Source organism: Falco biarmicus, chromosome 1, assembly GCF_023638135.1.
Source record: "Falco biarmicus isolate bFalBia1 chromosome 1, bFalBia1.pri, whole genome shotgun sequence".
Lineage (NCBI taxonomy): Eukaryota > Metazoa > Chordata > Aves > Falconiformes > Falconidae > Falco > Falco biarmicus.
Genome location: NC_079288.1, coordinates 3,517,589 through 3,542,567, shown reverse-complemented (window position 1 = coordinate 3,542,567; position 24,979 = coordinate 3,517,589). Strand labels below are relative to the sequence as shown.

Here is a 24,979-nt window from a genome sequence, read left to right as displayed (position 1 = left end):
CAGAAACGTGGCCTGTGCTTTTTCAGTTATTCTGTTTATATGCTGTAATAATACTTACAAATGCTAGTTTTATATGTCATTTATTATTTTGTAATGTTTTATGATGCAGCTTCACAATGCTGTGGCTGAAATGGAAAAGGAGAAGTTTAATATTCAGAAGAAGCACACAGAAGATATACAGGAACTGGTTGAGGACACCAATGCTTGTCTTAGCAAAATGGGGGAAGATTATATGGAACAGATAAAGTCAACTGTAAGTCTTTTGTAAATACATAACGATAACAAGTGTCTCTTGCAATATTCAAATCTCATGCGTTTGTGCAAAAGCATACGTAAATTCAGTTGGGCTGAGAAATGTTTTTGATGGTGCAATGCAGTGGTTGTGTCTTGGGAGAGGACAGTGTCCTGGCAGCCTGTCCAGCCAAGGATTTTTCCACCAGATAAAATTCAAAGTGCAGCCCTTCAGCGAATATTGCACAGACATATATTTGTATTAAGGACTGCTCCTAGCATTTCTCACTGTTTTTCATTCAAGTTAGCAGAACTCTTGTCTCTGTAGGTTTCTAGACTATACAAAAGGTTTTATATAGTACATGTATTTATTTATATTATTTATAATTATTTATTTATAGTATTTATATGTACATTATATAGTACATTTTCGTAGATACATGTGACTTCTTACCCACCTCCTCTTCAGAAGATCAAATGCTTCTGTTAGATTAAAGATCAGATGAAAAGGATTTTAAAAATAATTATTGTATTAATCTCATTTATTGCATTTTTACTAGAATAATTAGAAGCGTATAAGCAGGTGTAATCTGGATTTTGTGCCCACTATATAAATGATGCAAAAAGCTAAAAATTAGCAAGCATCCTCAAGAAAGATGTACTTTTTATCAGGATGAGGTATGAAGAAAATCAAATGAGTGAAAAGACAATGTCAAACAATTTATTCCTTTATTAACGAATGTTGAATTTAAAAATTAGCATTCAGATCATGTCATAGGTAACAGTAAATACAGAGAAAAATGGACACAGTCTGTCAGCAAGATTGAATTTAAGAACCATCAAAACCAGACAGATCTTGCTGAGCAGCTTCTGATTTAATAATTAAACAAGGTAGAGTTCAAGGCACGGCTTAAGATGAAAGACTAGACTGTCACTGGAAATTAGTTTTCTTCTTTTCTCTCTCTTTCTTTCTCTCTTCTGATTTTTGTTGGCTTTTTTTGTTGGCATTTCAGAGTTTCCTTGTTCAGAGTTTCACGTTGTCAAGAATGCCATTGCTGTTAGCAAGTGAAATTAGCTGAACAATTTAACTAATACCGTAGAACTGATAAGTAGGGTTTTGTGGATTGAACAATTATTAACTTCCTTGAGGGGTGGAGGGCCAGGGGGGAATTACATATGTGGTGATACGTTAGGTATGTAGGGTTGGGGGTTTTTTTGTTTTTCCTGTGTTTCTTTTTTTTCTTAAAAAAAACCCAACACACACACCCCAAACCTAAAAACACCCCCCAAAACACCCCTGTTCTGTGCAGCTGGCTTTGCAGTGATGGAAGAGTTTGGTGTACTATGTTCATGAAATATCTTAAGCCAGTTGACAAAGTTCAGGTGACCGTTCTGGCTCTGTGAGCTTCTTGCATTAGTCCAGGCTCATTTAATAATCCTGTGACAGTTGGGGCGCTGACTTATGATGGCAGATGTTTTGAGTTTTTATTTTACTTTAACAGAGGGTGAAAATACTGTTCCACTTCCCTCATCTTGGGAGCTTTGTTCATCCAAAAATAACTATGATACATACATCCTGGAAGGACAGCTGTGTTTTATTTTTTGACTCCAGCCTCCTGAGGAGTTCTGTCATTTCCATGCATATTAACATAAATTTAGGGAAGAATGGGAAGTAGTAGAGTAGTCGCATGCTACCTGCTTGTTCTCATTCTGCTCATTTTCAGAATTGTTTATGTTAGGAGATGAAGTTCTAGGAAAAAGATACAACTTTTGATAGCTGTTTGTAATTTGTTGAAAGGAAATCACGGTAACTAAAAAAATTATATGGGGAAGTGCGTTAAGGAAACGTATACCAGCAGAAACCTGAGGAATGTGCTCTGAGTCCTGATACGGGTTTGCTATATTCCTGTGCACAGCACTTTCCCTTTCTGTGTGTCTCCATTTTCCAGTAATTAATTACCTTAGAAGGTTATTGGTGAATTATTTAGTTAATATTTGCTAATTGATTTGAAACACAACTAGACAGCATTTACACTGTTACTGTAGCGTTTGTGTAATAACATTCTTCTTACACCCTCCAAATCCATAGCAGTCATTACTGTGCCTTACTGTTTACATGCTTGGATGTCGTTTTGCCAAAGTGTGCACATAAAAGGCAATTGTGTAGAATCTATAATTCTTTAGCAACCCAAGTTCATTGGTCTTTGTTTTAGATTAGGAATTTGATAAATAGTTTTGTGTCTGTAAACACTGATGGTTGTAAAAGTACTCAGAAGAGTGTTTTAGCATGGAAGAGCTACGGACTTCACTGGAGGCTATACAGTTTAATGTTTTCTGGCTGACTTTTCTGGCTGTTCATGACCATAATGATCAGTAGAACCTTTATATATATGAAGTTTTTTCCTCAAATACTCTCTCACCTGCAGGTTGTATATATTGCTAGCGATAACATGTTTCTTGGTTAATGGAAGTTTTAAAAATGCTTCACTTGTATTAACATCCCTTACAGTTTTCCATAGAAATATCTTTTCTCTCCCATTTTAAAAGTTTCATAATTCAGAAATTTGTTGCATATATTTTTTTGCTTAAGGGAGAAGACATGTTACTTTGGGGATGTGGAAATAGACATCCATATTTTTAAGATTCTATTTTTTTTATACAACATAGAAGTTACTGTCATGATTGATGACAGCTTTGCTATGGTAACTGTTGTGGTTCTGGGCCACCAAAGAATCTTGGTGCTCTGGGCTACTGAATAACAACAGGGGTATACCCTAGTTTATTCTGGTGTTTTCTCAATGATGACCTATACTTTTAGAACCAGACAGTCAAAAAACTAGAGGCTCGTGTCCAGCAGTTGACTGTTGAAGCTGAAAATAGTAATTTACAGCGTGAAAAATTATCTCAAGAAAAAACTGATGCAGAACAACGTTACCAGGCAGTACGCTCGGAACTTCAAGAAATGAAAGCAAGGTAATTAAATAGCGGTTACTGTTTTTAACACTGACGAATATGGAATTTCCTAAAGCAAACAATGTTAATTTTATTTCAAGAGCTTAATGAGTGATGATTGGCATTAGAAAATTTGTCATGAAAATGTATTAATTGTTGTAAAACTCATTGTGGAACTGACCCAAATGACCATCGTAAGGAGTATGTCACCTTTCCATTATTTATGAGCGTTTCATTCTGTTACAGTGAGCACGTGGTACAGGCAGGCTTGCATGCTCTGTAGAATTGATACTGAGCAGGTAAGATGCCAAAATTTGAAAGCAATTTCCATATTCTGTTTGCTTACTACTTGTAGGCACAGCTCACTTCAGAAAGACAAGGACCGTATTATACAAGAATATGAGGAGAACATTCAGCAACTACAAAGTAAATACGATGTTGATATAAATTTTATGAAGCAGGAACATGCTCTCTCTGCAGCTAAGGTATGCTTCCACATATCATAGGCATTAAAGTGTGTGTTTTTAAAGTGGCCTCATCAATATAAATCTAATGCTTATGGATAAGTCCAAGGAGATGTTTTGTTCCCAAGTTACTCATGCATACATTTTTTTAAAAAAATTGTGATTTAATTGCTCATTTCCAAATTTAACTGAAAAATCACCCGAAGTTGCCTGGTTATTCTGGCGGGTGTGTGTGTACATAAAAGTGGTATTTCCATAGCTGATTCAGATAAGGTGTAATTGATACTCTGATTTTGTTTATGCTTCTGTAAAAATTCTGGATACCAGAGGACCTTAAAGACTTACTGTTTTTGAAAGGCCTCTTTAATGAGGGGAAAATATTTTTTCCAGAAACAAACTGTCTTGCAGGCCTCTTAGTATGGAATATTATGTTAAATATTTGTGTGTTTATGAGATTATTTAAAAATTCCACCCAAAATGTAATAATTTTGGTTTCTTTCTGTAAAAATATCTTATCAGGCTGATACCTACATTGATGCATAGGTAGATATATAGTACATATTTAATTTCAAGTTAAATAATTGTATAAAAGGCTCATGTTTTAAATACCATCTGCTAATCCTCTAGAGGGATAGGACAAACTGGGGCTTTTGAGTTGATTTACTGGAATTCCGGGAGCTTTGATGATACTCCATTTAATTTACAACGTAGTTTTCTTTCTTTCAGTGGGTAGTGCCGAGGTTCTTTTTATTATTAATTTTTTGGTGGTTTTGTTCACATTTCTAAGTTCACCAGATAGAAGTGACATATCCAGAGTTGTAAACTCACACAAGTTTTTTCTCCACGTTGATAATTTTTCTGATTTCCAGGCACCTTTGAGAAATAAATTTAAGTACACAAAAGATGTATCTGTAGAGCTAATGAAGAATGCAACACAAAAATTCCTTTTCCTGTTAAATCCCTACAGGCATCTGATGCAACTGAAGAATTACAGCATAGTCTGTCTCAATTAAAGCAACAGTTACAAGATTTAGAACATCAAAGACAGCAACAGCTGAAGGTGAGCCCTGAATTTCTTAGTCAAGAATGACCAGCCCTTTTTACTGCTTCTGGTGCCCTGAATGTTTAGATCGCCATACTAAAATACACACATGGAAAACATGCATCTTTATATGCATTTTATTCATAGAAATATGTAAAGTGTCACCCTATGCTTAAAGGTTGATTTAAAAAGGATGACTAAAAGTGATCACTTCATGGATAAGAGCAGAATTTTCACAGGAACATTTTGATCATTTGTTGTAATTCACATGTTAAAACAGTATAAACGTGTACCAGTGGATTTAGAGAAGCATGTCAAAGATTTATAAGTATCTTTTTCTTTTCCTAAACCATAAACAATTCTTAAGTATGTTTCAAAATGGTTTTATTTCTGTTGCTACTCAACAGTTCGGGTCAATATTCCATCTTTAGGCATTTAAATCAATCCTTCTATCTCAGGGTAATGAGTTCCACATCTGTATCATGTATCAATCCTGTCTGAGTTTTGGCATCTACTTTTCCTCCTCATGTCTTTCATTTCACAGCTGATGTAGTACAGAATGGCATTTTAATAGCTCAGGAGAACAAGTTGCTTTTTCTCTTTAGAAAACATGAATCCTGACTTTTGCGATAGTTTTCTTTATATGTAGATATTTTTTCCTTTGATTGAATTTTTTTGTATGTCAGAGAATTCCTCAACGATGATATAAAGTGGATTTTTAATTTTTATCGACCACTCTGTATAATAGCACGTGTGTGTGTTTAATGACTACTTTGAAATGAAAGAAGAATGGAATTTGTTTATTTAGAATACAAGTCTCTTTGCAGGATCAAGAATACAAGCTTCAACAGGAAAAACTTCATTTGGAGCATGTATATGAAAAACAGGTAATGTTTTCAGGAAAATATACCATCTTATGCACATTTCCAATTTTATTGTATACATAAAATCATAGAATCATTTAGGTTGGAAAAGACCTTTGAGATCATCAAGTCCAACCTAAAAGTTGGTTAACCCAGGACTGCCAAGACCATCGCTAAACCATGTCACTAAGCATACAGAAGGTATAAGTTTAAATTCTGAAATCCCCAAAGAAATAGATTTTGGAATCAAAGCATTTCACAGAAGTTGGAAAAATAATTGGACAAATTCAGGCAAGATTTTAAGTACAGATATTTAGGTACACAGATGTTGCTTCTGATTCTAGGAATCTGTTGCCAAATGATGGAGGCTGGGAGAGCACTGTAAGCCTGCCCTGTTTGCATACCTTTCTTTTGTTGGCATCTGATGTTAAGTGCTATTAAAGGAAAAAGATAATGAACTAAACTGAGCTTAGCCTGACCTGTTGTCAGTGTTCATATGTTCTTCCATACTTCTTTTTTCCCCCGTGTGTCTTTATTCTTTACTTCTTCACGATTTGGATATGTTCTCTATATGTTGTCAACATGCACTGTTTTTACATTAGAAGCTTAAATTAATAAAATGTAATTTTCATCAAAACCACTTCATCTTAAAGCACTGTGCAAATACTGTCTACACTTTTAGACTTTAAACATCAATCGATTTCAAATTAAACTTCCATTTTAGTGATGTTATATGTTCAACTCATGCAGTGTTTGGTAAGAGGGTGCGTTAGATGCCTATTTAATTGAAAGGATGTGTTACTCAAATATGTCATTTCCAAATGTGGCAAATTTGTAACATAAAATAATGAAATGTGATCACAGCTACTTGTCACTTGGTAATAGCATTTGCAACATGAATTGTAGTGAGTTTTTGGTTTGAGTTAGTGCCTTCTGCTGACTTGAAGTCAAATACTTTTTTATTCAAAGAGATGTTTTGGTCTAATCCTAGCCTACATTTGTCTTTTTAGACAAGTCATGTATTTTATGAATGTTGGCCTCAAGAAAAGCCTAGGACTGGAATAGTGTTGCAGGTCAAAAGAAAAATATATTGGCATAGTTCGGATATCTTTTAGCTCTTGAAGTATAGTGGGCATTGGTTTATGGCAATACATCCCTTCCCCTGCAGATGAGTCCAGATTAGATGTGGCTGGCAGTGTTTCCAGGCACCAGGTCCAAATGCCATCACATGGCTCCCATCTACACTATTAGACTACAATCCCTGTCGGTGAGGTGGATGCATCTGTATTACCTTTCTGCTGTGGTGCCTGTCCTGTGTGAATCTTGAGTGAGGTTTGAGGATCGTATGGGAGAATGCTACTTAGCATGGACCAAGAGCATGCCAGCAATCACGCTGCACCAGTAAGCACAGATAGTGAAGTTGTAACTCTTTCAGTAAACAAGAAAGTAGACCCCTTATTTTTAATAGGTAACTTTACAGCAATTTTCCTATTCATAAATTTTGTTGTAACTTGGTTTTTGAAATCAAATCTTTGAGAAAGTGGGAGGAAAAAAACCTACACGTGAACAATCTATGGATATAAATCCATAAAATAGCATAGATTGGCCCATAAAGTACTAAAAAAAGCTTGCTTTAAAGTAGAGGAATTGTGAAGTCTGGTACAATCTGTTCGCCTAAGAACCTGCCCATTATCTGATAATCTTTATTAGTCTACAGTGGCTATTGCCTCCTAGGATATTTAAACATCAAACAAATAATAGGTAGTAACCCTAAATGTCGCTGTTTGATTAAATGTGCTTATCTGCTGAATCAGGAACCAGTTAGGCTAAATGGTTTTACAAGCAAAGGAAACACCTGCTTTTTATACATAATCTACCGCTTGTTTTCCAAACATTCAGCAAAGCCTAAGAACAGTGACAGATTATTCCTGAGAGCCATTCTGAAGCCAGCTGTTAAATATATGTAATTTTACCAGGTTTGGCAATACCTTCTTTACCTTCTGATAGACGGCCCATCGGTTTGGAGGCTCCTTCAAACCTACTAAGTATTCAGACTTCCATGTAATATACACCTACGTGGAACTGCTTACAGTAGAGAATCCCTAAATTTGTTTTTTCGTGGGTGTATACTCTTATGCTTCTGACGATACACTCATTAAAACATGTTTTTTCTTTATTGTAGTGACTTAATAGCATGTAACGCTGCAAATTATTATAGGTGAATGAAGGATTTCCTGTGCTCCCCATCTGGTAAAGAGAAGCATGCTCAGTACGTCACATTGCCACACTTACATGAGCAACCCTAAAAGCAAAACAAACTCTTGTACCTATTCTGCCTTTGGCAAAACCTGTTGTGAAGACCCGTGGTTTGGACCGTGCGTGGGAAGCTGCCAAATTTCCTTTCTTGATCCAGAAGTACTAGAGAAAAGAATTCTTCATAAAAATGTCTTACTCCTGGTTAGTGAATTTAGGAAGTGGGAGTCAGATTTTGTTCAGCGTTTTTTGTGAGTGTATGGCTTTATAGGGAGACAAGCAATTTCTCAGATTCCTAGAATATGATCCTTGTGAGGTCTTCAAAGCTGCTATTTTCATTCTGCATTGATTGAATACTAATGGGATTTAAAATAGTATTTCAAATCTAAATAACTAAAATATACTGTGAAAACCCCCAAACATTTAGAGGGTAATTAAAGGGACTCAAAGTTTTTTTGCAGCTGAATATTTTTAGGAGATTTATGTAAGAAGTCTGTCCCACTTCTGTGTGCAAATGTCTTAAAATATACGTGTATAGGTATTGCCTGGTGTGATGGCAGTTGCACGGAGGAGATGACTTGGAAATGTACAGTTTGCTTGGGGCGATGGAAAGGACGAGCGATGAGCAGTGCGGTGGAGCGGAGGAGAATGGGGAGGTGTGAGGCCCCGTGATGCTGGCAGTAGTGATCCTGCGCGGCGCACTGAGGGCACGTTTCGTGGTGCAGACTGGTTTTATACTGCAAGGTTATTCAAAGTGAGCACATAGACTGATGCTGATCTGGGGAACAGATGAGAAGGAGATGGGGGCAGCTTTTTTCTGTAGGCTTTCGGGTTGCCCTGGGACTGAGTTCTTGCCACGTCCATTGGAGTGACAGATGATTCTTCTGGATTTACTCTGTGTTTTAACCGCATAGGGTCACAGTTTACTATGGAATAATAATGGTTAGCGAAGATGCTCTATCATTTTAGATGTGTCTGTGGGCTTTTTGTGGGTTTGTAAGTTGTGCGCTTACAGAAGAGTGCCATACCCCCACATTTCCAAATGGCACTTTTAATGTCTGGATGCAAAATAGAGGAATGAAAAGTTTTATATAATGATTGAAGCACTCTGGTTTGATTTCGTTGGGTCAGGAATTCGTTAGTAGTAAACTACTTTTCCTCAAATTTTTACTTTTCTTAGGAGCATCTACCCTCAGCTAGTTAATGCTTGAGTATGTATTATTCTGAAGTAATATTATTTACTATCATTTTGTTTAATTTTTTTTTATTTTTGTAATAATTGATAAGTAGTTCACTTTGGGTATTCACAAATTGCTAAGTAGGAACTGTGCACCACAGAGAATACATGTCATTATTTTAGGCAGATTTCTATACGATTTCTGTGTTTATCTAAGGAAAATCAAGTTCCTTTTAATGTAATTACTAATATTTCTTAATTATAGAGAATAGTGTTCATTTTGAGAAGAAAAATAGCTCTATTGACTATTCTCATACTTCATCTCTCTGTTAATTGTTGTTTTTGCATTTCATGTGATTTTAGAAATATATTGATTATCTACATCAGTGCGAAAGAAATGCAAAATCAATAGTTTTTACAATTTAAAATAACATACTTTTTTTTAAAAAAAAATCAGACCTTGTTTTAGCTGAAATGTGGTATTCTTTCCTTCAAATGGTAGATTCAAGACATCCAGAATGATCTTGATAAAGAAAGAGGAGATGCTCAAAAGAAAATTCGCAGACTGGAAGAAGCTTTGAAGTAAGTGAGTATGGAATATTTGTTGAATCATCCCCAATTTTTTAGTCAAATTTATTAGATAAACTTCTGCTTTGCCTCATCTGACTGCCTTCCTGTAATTTGTCTGGGTTGTCTTCCCGTTGTAAAGCTGCATCTTCAGGGTTCTTAGTCAGCCATAAAAACTAAAAAAGTAAAGCAAGAACCAAGCCACCCAAATCTGTTGACTTTCAAGTGTCAGGAATAAACCAGAATCAGTGATGTCGGCTGGCCTTGCCGGTCAAATAAATCAAACTGGCTTCAATTTTGAATGGATACATAGTAGGGAAACAACCCAAACTAAAGACTGATTGCTTTGGACTATTCTAAAATTTGAAAGATGTATTTATTTAAATGGTATTTTAATTTGATTTAGTATATGATATTTGTGATTATTTTAATGTCCATACATTACGACTTTAATGTGGATTTTTCCTCTTTGATACCACCCTATTTTGTGTGAATAGTTGTTTTTCAAATGTAGCTAAGGCTCGGAGAAATGGTCTGCAGCATTAACTGACTTGGAACAGCTTTTTTGCTGACGTTGTATATTTAAAAACTGATCAGGATGCAACAAGTTTGATGTTTTCTGAGTAGGGGAGTGGTTTACATAAGTAGATGCACATGTGACAAGATTGACTCTTCTGATGCTGCTTCCATTTTTGATTATGTAAAATATTATTTTCATATGTTTATCCAGATTAAATTAGGGATTCAATTAGGGATTAAATTAAAAATTAGGGAAGTACTATCTAGGGAAAACAGATTATTCTGAAACAAACCAGAAGTTATTTGCTAAAGCTACTCAGTTAAATATCTTACCTAGGCTGACAGAGGCATTGTGAAGTTACTTCAATAAAAGTCACAGGGCTGAAGTCTGTATTCCTTTATTTCTGTAATCTGAGGTATTTGGCAAAAATGGGGCTATCTTAGATCACTAGAGACATTAATAAAAATTCTAGCTTTTAATCCTTCAATTCTTTGCACTGAATTTTATAATTCTAGGGAGATTGAATTGATATCAGGTAAACTTAATCTTTTAGTATTTTGAAGTCTGATTCATTGATAATGTGGTTGCATTAATTATCTTCCATGTCTTTCAAATAACTTGTCAGTTTGTGCTAAATTATGTTAATAAAACAAGTCTGACTTTACAGTCCGCTGGCTGCTCAGAATTTATTCCCCATGCAGATGCTCCCAATGCAGAGTAAACACGGTGCTGCTCCACTTGAGGCAGGTGTTTGTAAAGCGGGTTAGTGTGCCGTGGGTTTTGAACTTCCTTTGAATGAGCAGCACCGTGCTGAGAAGCTCTTGTAGATAGTTGAGGAGGTCCTTGTTTATTTCGGGTATTCCCTAGCTATATTTAAGCTTAGGTTTAACATTTGGGTTAGAGTAAGGGTTTGAAAAACCAAAGTTTCAAGAGCCCAGTTTACTGGTGGGTGCATCGGTGCCCACAAATAAAGATGATGCTGGAAGAGGCCAGTCCCAACCTTGTGCTTTGTGAGAGTGGGTCCTTTGGCCAAAACTGCGGATGGGTCAGCCTCTGAGATCAAAGGACCCCTGGAGACTGCATGACAGGTTAAAAGCACGTCTAGGCTATTTCCCCTACAGTGGGCGATTACTATCCCCGGTTTTCAAAGTGTCTTCTAAGCTACTTCCACTCATATTGTGGAGTACTTTTCCCAGGTTCAGTTCCATATGGCACTCTGCTTCTGTTATGCTTTTATTTTGCTTTTTTTATTTTTTTTATTATTATGCTTTTGTTTTATTTTATTGCTTTGATTCAGAGTGTTTAAAATGTTGTGATGTCTCACATGAAATGATATATCATTCTCCTAATTTAAAACAGGGAATGTTTTGATTTTGGATATAGGTTACTCTTTAATAATGAATCTATGCTGCTATTCTTTTGGTTGTTTCATAGCAATGATTTGGGGTTAATGTTAAGATTTTGTAATGGAATTAGTAATGCTAGTAAGTAATTATTTTGTAATTGAATACGAAAAAAAATTAGGTTTCATCCATGTTTTTTGTCTGGATGGGGTCAGAGGTTAGCAGAGTCATCAGGGTGCATTTGTGCTCCTAAAGGTTAAAAATACTGTATTTACAGAAATGTAGTGCCCTAGCCTAAGCCCAGCATATATTCTGCTGGCCAGTTCTTTCAGATTTCAACTGTGGTGCAAAACCTCAGTCTTGCATCTGTACGTCTCTGATCACAGATGTGTCGGTGCACGTGACTGCTAAGAACAGGCTCGCGTGCCCATTATAGAAGGACTGCTAATCCTGCAAGGCTGACTTTCTGCAAACCAAGCCATTAATTTAGTACCAACGTTTCTGGAAATTATTAAGATTTTTAGATGTATATGCTTATATACGTAAGTAATACATAACAAGCAGTCACATTTTTTGTGTCAGAAATGGATGGCTTCCTTATGTTGGTTTTTCCCCCCATTGCTGCAAAAATTAGTCCTTTTAACAATCTCTTGCTAATAATATGAATTCATAAGATCCAATGTCTTATGTGAAAATATTTCATTTTGCTGTATTTCTTTGACTATTTGTGGAATCAGATTAAGTAATTGCGAGCTAAGGCACACACAGTAAACCTTTAGAAAACAACCTTATCTTCCTTGAGATGGGTGAAAATACAGTTCACAGTCTTCAATAGAAACGACTGGTGGAAGTGCAGCTCAGAATCTAGTGGGTGAATCAGTGATTTCTCATAAAGTACTTTGATCTGAAGGCACTTTGATACCGAAATGGCCACCGGATTATATCCTGAGTAGCTAGTCAGCTGCAGACACATAGTAAGGGAAGTGGCAGGCATTTTAGTGGGTGGTTTTATTATTATTATTCTTTTTTCAGTGGTGTGACAGCAAACAGCGCTATGGCAGTTTCAAACATATCCACACAGATGCATAATGAAAGTGGTTTGAGGCATTGCGTGGAATAGTAAAATCCACATTACTAGAAGTACCTTTCACTTCAAAAAACATAGTGTTGCCAGAGTTTTAATACTGAATAGGGGTTTAGATAGTTTATGGAAGGTGTTTTTTTTTTTTTTACTTCCACCATAAATTTCAGAAGAATCTGTCAAAAACAAATTTTTGCAAAAGAATTGAATAGCTCTGATACTCATGACTATTGGTGCTGGCTTGTAGATATCAGTTTTATGTTTAGTTTAGCAATGCATGTCATAGGCATTACCTGATAGTGAAAGTCACTATATAGGAAGTGCGCCAACGATTTTTCTAGAATGTCATTTAAACTGCATTTGTATAATGACAAAGTATTCTTAAAAAGCTTCTGTGTAATTACTTAGGGGGAAAGGTTGTTTCTCTAATCCCTTCAGTTTGGTTGCATAAAATGTGTCATGGGAGTGGGTTGCAAATAGGCTAAATCTCTGCGGTTCTTATTTCTTACTTTAAGTAAAGGAATAGGAAATAAAGAGGTGTAGTTATATTACAATTTGTCACACTACAGACTGAGTTGAATACAACAGAAAAAAAAAAAACCAGGAAAAAAAATCTGCATCTATTTGTTCCTGAAGAAGTTACATGGAAGAGAAAGAAAAGGTCATGATGGCTTTACACAGCACTTTTACCAGGAGTAGATCTCAACAGGATCTCTTGTGTCTTGCTTTGTGAAATTTGGATGCCTATTTCTTAAAAATACTTTTTGCCTCCGCTAGTATTTTAATATCCAATTCTTTCATAATTTTAATGTAGTAGGCTGTAGGGAAATATTTCCCATTTTATTGAAGAATTGAAATGCAGAAGCTTAGAGACTTGTGGACATTTAGGGAACTGGAAACTGTCACGGCCTTGATGTGGTTTATAAATGAAGCTAGGACATGTATGTTAAAGGCTTTTTGTCTGTTTTTACTCATATTTCCATTTCTGTGATCATCTTTGAATCTACTTTAATTACCGGATCATCACTTGAGTAATGTTCCCAACAGTTGTATTGCAGGTGGAGGATTTCTGCACTTTTCCTAAAGACCTGACAAATGGCTCTTTTCCACAATAAATAATTGTGTTAAAAAAGAAAGAAAGGAAAAAAAAGTACCTGATCATTATGGTAGAAATGATCAGGATAGACTGTAGTATTTATCACTTACTGTTAATTTTATTGAGTTTAAAATGTTTCTGTGATTAAGCTCCCTTCAGTTTGGACCTGCTTTGCACAGTCTCTTGCTGTGTCTATAAGTAGCAGTTTTTAGTAAATATCTGTCTTAATTACTAAACAAAAGTAGCATTGACCTTGTTTTCATAAAAAGGTGCAAACATTCTGAGCTGTTAATGCTTTAGTTTGATGTGTCAATCACAAACATGAAGTTGCATCTCTTTTCAATAAACGGTGCACTAAATACTGACCTCTGTTCATGTTAGCCCTCAAAATAAAGATGATGAACTCCAGCCCTCTGATTGTAGAATTGTTTGAAGGCATACTGAAGGTTCTGTTTTCTTAAAAATAATACCTTTCCTTTTTTTATTGTTTCTTTTGGTTCCAAAATAGTAATGTCAACTGCAGACGACCGTCTTCCTAGTCATTGTGAAATTTTCACAAATAATTACAGTAGTAATTTAGTGAAACACCAGTGAGAGTGCATGTTCAATAAGGACTTTGGAGATGATAAGTATATATTATGTTCAGGATTTAAATACTCAGAATTTACCATTAGCATAGTGGTCACAGCAGTAATCCCAAAGGCTTCCAGTGGAAGGATCACAGCCCTGTGCGAGGCAGTATTTGCAGCCAGCCGGAGTGCCTATACTTTAAGGCTGGCCCCATTTATTTCTGATAAACAAAGAAACTTAGAACATCGTTGCTTAAGATTAGCGGTAAAAATCTCTTTTACGGTCCAAACAGTGAGCTGAATGGCCACGTGCGTTATTAGTATTTATATACTCCATCAGTGTTCAAGGTATAGTTGCCAGCTTGACCTACATCAAGGAGGATACCAGGTGTACAGGGGGGAATGATTATTTTGCAGCATTTAGTTTGAAGTCCATGTATATGTTGTTAGTAGTAATATATAAAAAACTAAAGATGAAACAGTAAAGAAGGGAGGTTTTGATTGTAAAAGTAAATAGTTATAGTTACAGGGGTTTATGGAACGTGAATACAGCGTATGTTTAGACCATCTCAGTTGTAACGTGGTTGGGGTTTGCCACGTCCATTCTGGAGTCCATAATACCTTTGTGACTGCGTAGATATAAAGTTGGTCCATCTTGAGATGGAGATGTTGACTAAATTTTGAACATAGGTAAGAGCTGAGGTTGTTTTGTCACCTGCAGGAAGTGCAGACCACCTTGCTGCTGCTGGCTTCTCAGGGTAACGATTGTGATGGTTCTCGCATATCGGAAATAATTATGAAATCTGATTTAATGCTTTTGGGTTTGCATGTCTCATACACAAACTCGTATTTCTTATGCTTCTGAAGTACAGCTTTCCTGATTTCTTACTCTCCTGTTCTGTGGTGTGACTGAAGGAAACAATTTTTAAAAAGTCATGTTAGGAGAACCGAAATGAAATGCTACTTCTCCAGGTGCTGCATTGTAGTTTAACACTGAAGTGTCAAGCAGCACATGCGCACTATTTACAGTTCAGTGCTTCAAAACAGTCTGCCTCTCAATCTTGGCTTTTTTTTTTTCGAAACCTGCCTATGGAGAGCCAAATCTCAGCACTTTGCAAGTGGTGATGATACAGAGCAAATGTTTAGCAGCTGGTTTATTGAAAGTCACTTAATAAAATTGTTTGTTTACATAAGAAACTAGCAACACCTCTTTTTTTCCATTGCTCCTCTACCCCCTCATCTGAACTTGTTTAAAACTCTTCTGGGGAAGAAAGAGAGGCTAAACTTCCCAGAAACCAGCAAAGCCGCTCCTATCTATTAGCAGATTTGTATTTTTACAACAGTTTCTAAAGCACGTACGTACAGTTTTCACAGTATTTTGTGATTTGTTTTGGATGGCAGACCAAAACGTTTCAAAGGCCTTTCAAGCAGAGGTGTGGTATGAAGGGTGGTGCATGTACGTGTTCAATAAAATACAGAAATGAAAATTATTTACTTTTCTTTTCACATCTATACTTGTGTACGTGCACATGTTTTCTCTGGAAATCCTTGACATGAAAGTCAAGGAAAAGAAGTTGATTTGTCTTTGGGGATTGGTGCTGTGGAGTTTCCTCACTGTAGACTTGAAAAGACTCCTTTTGTTGCTTTGCATCGTTCCTAGTATGATAGCTGCATCAGTTCTCTAAACCTCCAGATGCTGATGCTAGACTGCTATTTTAAAGGACTTTGCCAAGTGTGCTTCAGTGATACTAATCTATATTTTAAATTCCAATATTTGTGTATAGTACAGTTGTTACTGCTACAAGGTGTTGTCTCATAGAAGTATCTGATAAAACTGCATTTGTGCTTGTATTTACTAAAACAAGTTGGAAAAATGCTGTTTTGGGAAAGAAATTTTTTTTTTTGTACCAGTTACTCTTTTTGAAACCTTGGTCATTTCTCTGTTCAAAGAATAAAGAAATAAGTTGCTTCTACTTCTCATCTCTTAGTACGATTTGCCAGTCATTTGGTTGTTCTGAGTCGTTTAGTCCCTACCTGGCATCGTCACAAGGTAGATGCAGCAATGGAGCTGGAGCTCATCAGGCTTGTCCTGCGGTTTTAAACTCCATACTGATACTTGTAAAGCCTGAGGAGAATGGCTCTGACATCGCGCTTACTGAAAAGCAGCAGGTAGTGTCAGTACGTTCTGCAAGAAGAAATCTGATTATAATTGTGCTGCAGCCTCAGGCTGAAGCCCTGACAAAAGGGATGCTGGATTGCAGCTCCGCAGACGTTCCGTACGTTCCCATCTCTGCTCAGTTTTACTTCCATGGGGCTTCCATCTGGTTTGGACTCTGGTGCAGTGGAATGATTTGAGTTTCCCTGATCCTGTTATCATGCTGCCCTGAGTATTTTATTTGATTTTTTAATTCTAAGGCTACTTGTCTGCCTCTGGCAGGTGCTTTGCCAGGTGTTTTCCACAGTTCACCTGTGTCGGTGAGATGAGGACAAGACAAAAATGGCAACAGGGCAAGATGGTCCTTCACAGAATCTTTGTTCTACTTTTTCCTACAGCTGTAGCTGTGTAATGACTCATTTTTCATTGTATAGTTTTCTTTGATATACAAAAAGGCGGCCTGGGTTTGTTTGGTCTGAAAGGCTCTTTTTGCTTTGTTCAGAATACATAAAAATGCATCAAAGTTTAGGACCAAAAGTTTTATGTAAGGGCCTTCTAGTCTTTGAGATTAGTAATGTCTTGCAGAATTCCCATGGTGTTTGTATAATTTTTCTTTTCTCTCTGTAATATCATAAAAGGGACAATGTAAAAAAATGAAGGTACCTAAATTTGAGAGAAATGGTGCACATAGTGCTTCTGAGCAAAGAGGGAAACAGATGAAGGCAAGGATAAATAAAAATGTGAAGATAGATGGCAGAAGGAGGTAGAATAAATAGCAGAAAATATAATTTTGTTTTGCAGTTAACAGTTGCATAATTGTTGGATCCCAACATTTTTAAAAATTAAATTTGGACTTTTCAAAATATTCAGAAATTGTATTTTTAAAACCCTGTGATTTACAATGAATCTTGAGGATTTGATTATGCCTAACCCTTTGAGAACTTCATTTTTAAACAGCTGCTTCTTCAGAATATTATTATATGGTTTGTATTGTATGGACTTCTTGTAGTGATACAGGTCCTAAATGCTGTTGCACACAGAGAAATACAGCTGCATGATAATCATCAATAAAATGATAAACAAATGGAGTGATGGCTTTAACAACAAGTTAATTTTTTTGCTTATTTCTTTTTTCCTTTCTTGCTCCTCTAAGTTGAGTCCAGTTTCTGAATAATTGCTTGTTGTTAATAATTTTTAAGTGTAGCTGTTTTCCTGTAGTTAATTCCATTTTTCCTTGAAAATGATGTATTTGTGTGTAGAGGAATTCTTGTAGGAATGGAAAAGCTATTACTATTTAAAGCCGGAAATAATTAAAGAAATATGAGAAGGCATTGTCTTTAATTCCAAATGTTGCAATAAAGAGCAGTTAAGAGTTTATACTTGTTTGTTGTGTTCATCATTTTCTTTTGTTTAGTGTTGTCTTGTTACAGCAGCTGTAATATGATGAAAAAAGCAAACAGTGATTTAAAAATAGTGGTAATGTTAAGTGGCTGAGGAGTTTGGATATAGTTTTACTCTTTCAAACAGGGCTGTGTGTTTTTGGTAGGTTTTTTTTTTTTCTCCTCTAATAATCAGTGGAAAAACAGCCAGCTGTTCTCCACTTGGTGCTCTGTTTGAGCATCTGAAACCTTTTAGAGCAAAAACCAGTCAAAGTTTCCAGCATATTGTAAACATTCCTTTAGCCCTAGTGAACACGCTGACATAACCCTCGCTTTAGGGGGCACAATGTAAAGTATGAACAGGGGACAAAAAAATGTGGTAGCTTTATTTAATAGTCTCACTTAAAAGAAAAAATAAAGTGTTCTATTAACTATTTACAGCCTTTCATTTTCTTTCACCAGTTTCTCTGGAGACCTACTGGCAATAATGAAATATGTATTTAAAGGAAAGCTCCAGTTGTACAAAAAAAAAGTTACAGTTGATTTTTAATCCTTGTCTATGGGACTGTTATGTCCCTCAAGATGGTTATAGAGGTGTCATGTGACATCTTATTAATGGTACCAACTACGAAAATGTTTCGATGCAATATACAGCTGTATGAAATGAAAAGTATTGCCTTGTGAGATGAAGCGTACCATGCTATAACACTTAGGTTAGCTGCTGTAAATTGCTATTCTAGTAATTAATGTAATTAAAGGCTGTAGCTTTTGACTTCACTAAATGAATATGCAACTAATTAACGTAAATGTCAGAATTGTTCCCTTAGTATTCTGAAAGGCTTCCCTTTCACATTAGTGTATCTTTTAGATTCAGTGCAGCGTATTTCAAGACTACATAATGCCCATAACACTGATGAAATGAGAAGAGCTAAAGAAAGTCTGACAGCTGATTGAATTCAGTTGCTGATTTTCAATGAGCATAAAATGTTTCAGGCTGTCACCTTGTTTGGGTCACTTAAAAACTATCTACAAAAATAGTACGAGGAATAACTTTGTTCCTTTAGTTGCTGTTGCTAGATGATTGCGATTGCTAGACTTCAATTACACTTGCTAATCTTAAGTTTACTTTTTACATAGTTTGTACAGCTTTCCTCCAGCTTCTTCAAGAACACAACGAGCCTTCACTGAGGAACTGATCTTTCAAACAGTACTTTTACTGGAAAAAATAGTGTGAAAATCCATGTCCACCATACCAGCCCCTTAGAAACTGATGAGCTGAGTAGATACTCATTGTTACTCTGTTGTCCATTACAGCATGCATATTATTATTCTGACTCCTAACCTATAATGGTACAATTATTTTAGCCATAAAAATGGTTACTTTAAATATGTAGAATGACAGAATGAAGACTGTATCCTTGTACCTCCTTGTACAGGCATGCGGCGTGTTTGCTTTTTCGCTTCAAAAACCATTCAAAACTGGTGTGTGCTGGGGTAGCCATCGTTGTCTGAGGGTAGAAGAGAAACGGGATTGTTGGGAAAATATTTTCTTAAAGGCTTTTTGACCCAGGATGTTTTTAGCAGCTGCTCTTTGAACTAATAAACCCGGTGTATTTTTAAGCTGAAGTAATTAGATGTTTCATTTAGAATTCTGTATTGGAAAAACTGGAGGTAGTCTTAATGCTGTTATTTCATCCTTGTCGTCTTTGACTTGCCAGCCACTGTTGGCCCTGCCACTCATAACACATCTTGGGCTGGTCTTTGTTAGTGTTTAGTGATTCTTCTTGCCTGGCTCTCCTCCCCTGCCTGGTGATCGCTCCCATAGTTTGCCCTTTGGGTGGTTTATTTTCTTCGCTCTCCACCTTCCTGTGCCGCAGCACTGTGCTCTGATCCCTATCTTTTCGTCCTTTGCCCCTGTTCTCTGGGTATCTCGTGAATCTATTTATTATCTGTGCAGCTGACTTCTGGTCCACCTTTTAATTACAGTCTTGTCTCCTTTTTTCTGAGCCATTATCTGCCCCCGTCTCTCTAATTCTCCCCTCCATGTTCTCCTTGTTGAGGTTTAGCTGTCATCTCAGCATGTAAAAGCCATGACTATTAATCTCTGTGCTAATCCTCCTCTCTTGATAACTGAGCCTCTGTGGCCTTTCATATATGTGCTGTATCTAAATCTTGGAGACTGTTTCTGCAGTGTTGAGTGAAATTATAACGTTTTCCTTTCCAGCCACATTTACACCACTTGCCCAGCCTTTTAACCCACATCTCATTCATCATTTTGCAGTTCGTTTTTATTCTGTTTGCACAGCACCTAGCACAACAGTACCTTGTCATTATTATAATGAGAAATAGTTATAATAATTATTAGTGTGTTTAACCAATGTCTAGTTAATTTGTGAGCCACTAATTTTGAGTGTAATGCATTATTCTTCTTATTTCACAGAAGTGTGATACTCCACACGTGGAATATTATTTACTCTAAATTAACAGCTTTAAGTAGTGGTTTAATATGTTAATGTTATCTCTTGATTCATTTAAAATGTAAGTATATAGTTTAAAATAATAATTGAATTGTAAATATCATTCAATGTTATAGCTTACTTGAAGGCATGCAGACCAGCTTTTTGACGTTAACATCTCAAATTATGCAAGCTGTAAACAATTTATAAGTGGATTTGTGCTTTTTCTCATAAAGACGAGTTCATCTTATACTTAAAATCAGGGAATGAAAGATGAAATTGTTCTCTAGTTTATATTTTTGGTGTTATTTCTTTGAAATGATGAAACAAGTTAGAATGCTTTCTAACAACTTCGAAATACTAAAGTGCCCAGGGACAGGATAGGGATGATGTTTTGAAGGCAATAAATATTTCAGCTTCACATTTCAGTCTTTCTTCTTTGTTCCTTTGATCTGCCTTTGGTTTAGTTATCATTCCGCTTGAATGACTTCACACTGTCTTTTTTCCTCTCCACACCAGAGAAGTGTTCTGCACATATTCCATATGTTTGGGTGCCCGTGTTGTAGGAGCGCCCTCGCTGCTGCTCGTTGTTTGCGGGCGATAACTGTCCCTACAAGCCAGATGCTCTAACCACAGCTGCGATGGGTGCGTTGGGGCCCACTATGGAATGGGTACAAAAAGCTGTTACTTCTCTATCACGGTTGGTTAAAAATAGTAGAGCAGGAAAAGTAACATCGGGGTTTGTGTATTTCAAAGAATCGCTATTACTAGTGAAGCATTTTCCTGTAACAATAAACTAAACCAGTAAGCCCATCTTTCTACAAACATGGTACTTCAGGCCTTAATACATTATTTGTGTAGTTGAAATAGTCTGCATTCTGGAAATTAAATTAAAGGAGCTGCTGCGTGGAGTGTTTTTTAGTGGTTGTCGCACTCAGCTAACACGTGGTGTAGTGGATCTTGCATTTGGCTGAAAACTGATGAACTGCTGCGTTCGCGTGGAGTCCTGCCAGCATCGGGGCACCTCCGTGTGAGAGCCTCTGAGATCGGGGCAGGATCATGGCTTCACATATTTCTGTACACAAAATCTTACATATGCGTCCGCATACTGGATGGATACTCGTGTTTTCTGTAGCTTTTAGACAAGAGATGCTAAAGTAAATTTTCTGAATTTTGCTTTTGCAGGGGAAGATTGTGTATGTTTTGATGGAGGTTATGTTTTTAGCTACTTGATAATCTGTGCATTATGTTGTCTAGCAAGTTGTGTTCTCCTTTGGGAACATGTGCTTATATAGTTTTTGTTAAAATCTAAATGGACTATACAAATCGCGATAACTGATTTTGTTTCAACACAGCTTAGTAAAAGAGTCACATTTCTTATGTCAAGAAATAAAAAGGAAAGCTGTTTGGAAACAAACCCAGCAATATTCTTCCTCAGCTGCCTTCCAGTGCGTGAGTAGTTTGCAGTTTGGGTGGCGAAACTGGTTTCCCTCAGAGGTGTTAGTATTTGGGGAGGAGAGGAAGGAGTGGGCAAAGACTTGTGTAAGTGCAGCAAATCCAAATAGGTAGGATCAGCGTATATATGTAATGCAGCGTCACTGGGGCAATCCGCAGGAGAACCTGGCCTTTCCGAGCAGGTCACCAATGGAAGATCTCGGCTTCATCACCGGGGCTGAAGGCTCAGCCCTTTCTCTGCTTTTCCTGTAACTCAGCCTCATAGCGCAAGATTTGTTTTGCTCTACAAACATAAACCCAGAGTCGTACTGACCTGTGGTAGACTTAGACAAGAGATAAAGCCTTCCCCTCTTGCGGAATCCATCAGAATCTAAGCTTCAGAAGCTTATTCAGTGGCAAAATGTATCCTTAGCATAGAAATTCCTTGCTCTGCTCCAGCAGTCGGGACACAATGGTGCGTTTGGACACGAGCAGCTTTTTGCTGCTGCCAGCAGTATTTGAAAACCTGGCAAAGAATTTGCATAATCACAAATTAAAGCCTGGTATAATTTTTACAAGAACACATCAGGAGTTTCACCATCTAGTTATTTTTCACGTCACTGACAAGCTGTCTAAACTACACACAGGGAGCTTGTGTGCAGATTTGCTGATGGGATGTGAAACTCGCTGTCCATGAGTTGTCCACAGGTAGCTTGTGGAGGTACTCATTTTGTACGCGTGTGTGCTTACATGCCATCTGAAATGTTTTAATTTGTTGAAGAGGTTGAGACCAAGACAGGTGCACCTCCTGCTGTTGTTTGCTGTTGGTGAGCCCTTGCTTTCCTATGGCGAGAACCCTGTGAGTAACCGTGCCAGTTCGTACTACATTTGCTGGGATGTCTTGAGTTGAACCTCTCCTGTAAGTCAAGGGATTGCCCTGTGTTTCAGGAACTTGACTTGCAATGTTGTGATGCCTTACTGTGTTTCGTTGTTACCTCTTGGAAGACATTTTACGAAGCAAGGAAAATATTGATGATAAAGCATGAAGAGGAAGTGTGTAAGATGTTTGTATTCGCTATTTATCAGTACACTTCAGAGTGCTGCTTTCTGAAATTGCAATTCTGGACTTCACAGTCAACTTTCACTGAGATGTTTGTGCTGTCTAAGATTGCTAATTCTGTTGCCGTATCCTTTATACACTGAAACAAAAGGAATTTGCTGCTTTTTAAATTGGGGCCAAAGAGTAAATTCACCCTATTTTTATATTCAAGCCGGCTCAGCTTTAGGGGATTTAAGTGATGTAATTGTATTGTATTCAGCCCCACAACTAGTCCAACTGAAAAAAATAATCTTCAAAGTGAATATTTTAGTGCTTCATGCAAGGCACATTGCTCAGTGTCTTGGGGAAAAAAAAAAAAAAGTAAAGCTTTTCTTATATTTGTGAACTGTGGCCCATTGTTGTACATGTTTTCTAAGCTTCTGTACAAATCTTAACTGCACAAAAAGTAGAGAGAGCTAGCTCACACTTCGTTAAAAATGAAGTTTTATTCCTGGTTATAATGAGACGTTGCGTTTATTCATGGGATTAAGGCCTTAAAAGAAAGGAAGGTACATAAAACTAGATTCCTAAAAGTTTACATCATAATATTTCAAAATAAAAATACATTCCGAAGGAAGAAGATGCATACATTTGGAGGCTTACTATGAGCGCAGGGACCAACATCTTGTCCTTTTATATTTGGATTTGTTGCATTTCCATTTGACTGGACCAGAAATGTTGTTCCAATGTCTCTTGACGTCAGCAGTGTGGATATGCTTGAATACGCTTTGGGGTTTGGTTTTGTTTCCAGTGTGGAGTGCAAGTCTTAGATGTATTTTGCAGGGAGGGAGATTTGCTACCCAGTGCCTATAACTGGATGAAGGTTCTTTGGGAGGAGTAGTTGAGGTTTTCCCCTCTCGGTGTTTCCTCCGAGGTGGAGCAGGTGGGTAGTGCTCTGCTGTGAACTGTGCTGCTGCCTGTCCCATCTTCCCTTCCAGGATGCTGAGCCCTACGTCGGTCTCGGAAGATAGCTCAGCCTCTTATGTATTCTTTACTGTGAACTGCTGGTAGACTTTGTTCTGGGAGACAGGAGCGACGTGCTCACCATCATTCAGTATCAAAAAGCTATTAACACAAAAATTTCTATATTTATCAGCTCTGCAGTAGGTGGGTTTTGGGGGGATAACTGAGCCAAATGCCTTTTGCAGTAGCATTGATGCAGAACGAGCTCGCTAGACAGTTCAGATCATTTTTAGCTCTGGAAGCATCGTTGGTGTGCCCATTCTGAGAAATGTCTGAGGGGTTTTGTGCTTTCAATTTTGATCTTTTGGATCCTTGGTAGTAGAAATTTAAATCCCACACATGCTTTTTACCAGTTGAATTTAGATGGCGGGAGGGGGGCGTGTTGCTTTTGGTGGTCTTGGTTTTTTGCTGTGTGATTTTTATTGTCTCGTAAATGAATGGAGAATATAGTAGCTTAGATGAATATACAGATATGCTCCCTCATCAAAGGAGTTTAGAAAATGGAATTGCTGAGGCAGTAGAAATAAAGCATATCTGTGTAGGGGTGATGGATGCTCTTTGGCAAATATGAATAAATAAATTTGCACAGTTTTCTATGAACACAAAACCAACCCCCCTAAAGAATTATCACCAAAAATGTGACACAGGATTTTGTTCTGGTTTGCTCCAGTTTCTGCTAGGTAAGGGAAGGTATTTTCCTTTTTCTGTCTCCTTAGGTCTCAATTATTTTGTCAGCTGTGAGTAAGGTACCAAAATCAAATTTAAAAAAAAAAAAATGCATAATGAAAAAACTAGGAAAGTAGACAGTAATACACTTAGGGCTTGTGGCATTTCTTTGATCTCTTTGCTAATAGAATTACCCTGCCCTCCTACACTGCAAACAGATGCTTTGTGAAGATGCAGGATTATGTTCTTTGTCCCATTGTCAGTCTGGTATGGAAACCACAGAAGAGGATGTGAATACTGTAACTTTGGGCCTGGCAGCTTCCTGACCTTTATAAAAGGCTTGCTCAGGGCTGTAATAGCTAGTTGAGTGCTGGCAAGGTGACAGACTAGATGCATTAGCTGGTCTTTTCCGTCTCTTATGTGTCAGGTTCTTTGTTTTATATGGAAATAATTTCTGTCAAAATGGGAAATTTGTCATGAGGTACTTCCTCTGCCTGTAAAATGAAAATGTCAACCACAGGTCTGTCTGAATGTGTCTTCTGTTACAAACCACTGGTGGAGCCAGCTTTGTCCATTGATACCACTGTCACGTTCCCCGGTGTTTTAACGCAAAGTCAGGCTTCTCCACTGACCTGCAGTAATAGAAACATGTAACAGAGAGTTAATAAC

The 24,979-nt window shown here is 37.1% G+C and overlaps 1 protein-coding gene across 3 annotated transcripts in view; it reads left to right on the top strand.

Moving 5' to 3' along the window:
* The window catches only part of CEP112 (centrosomal protein 112), a 171,843-nt gene that overhangs the window by 39,720 nt on the left and 107,144 nt on the right, over nucleotides 1–24,979 (top strand). For all 3 annotated transcript variants that reach the window (XM_056330394.1, XM_056330410.1, XM_056330402.1), the window contains 6 exons: nucleotides 110–253; nucleotides 3,050–3,204; nucleotides 3,539–3,668; nucleotides 4,615–4,707; nucleotides 5,517–5,576; nucleotides 9,485–9,564. In XM_056330394.1, the coding sequence (XP_056186369.1) occupies nucleotides 110–253; nucleotides 3,050–3,204; nucleotides 3,539–3,668; nucleotides 4,615–4,707; nucleotides 5,517–5,576; nucleotides 9,485–9,564 (662 nt within the window). The remainder of the gene's footprint in view (nucleotides 1–109; nucleotides 254–3,049; nucleotides 3,205–3,538; nucleotides 3,669–4,614; nucleotides 4,708–5,516; nucleotides 5,577–9,484; nucleotides 9,565–24,979) is intronic.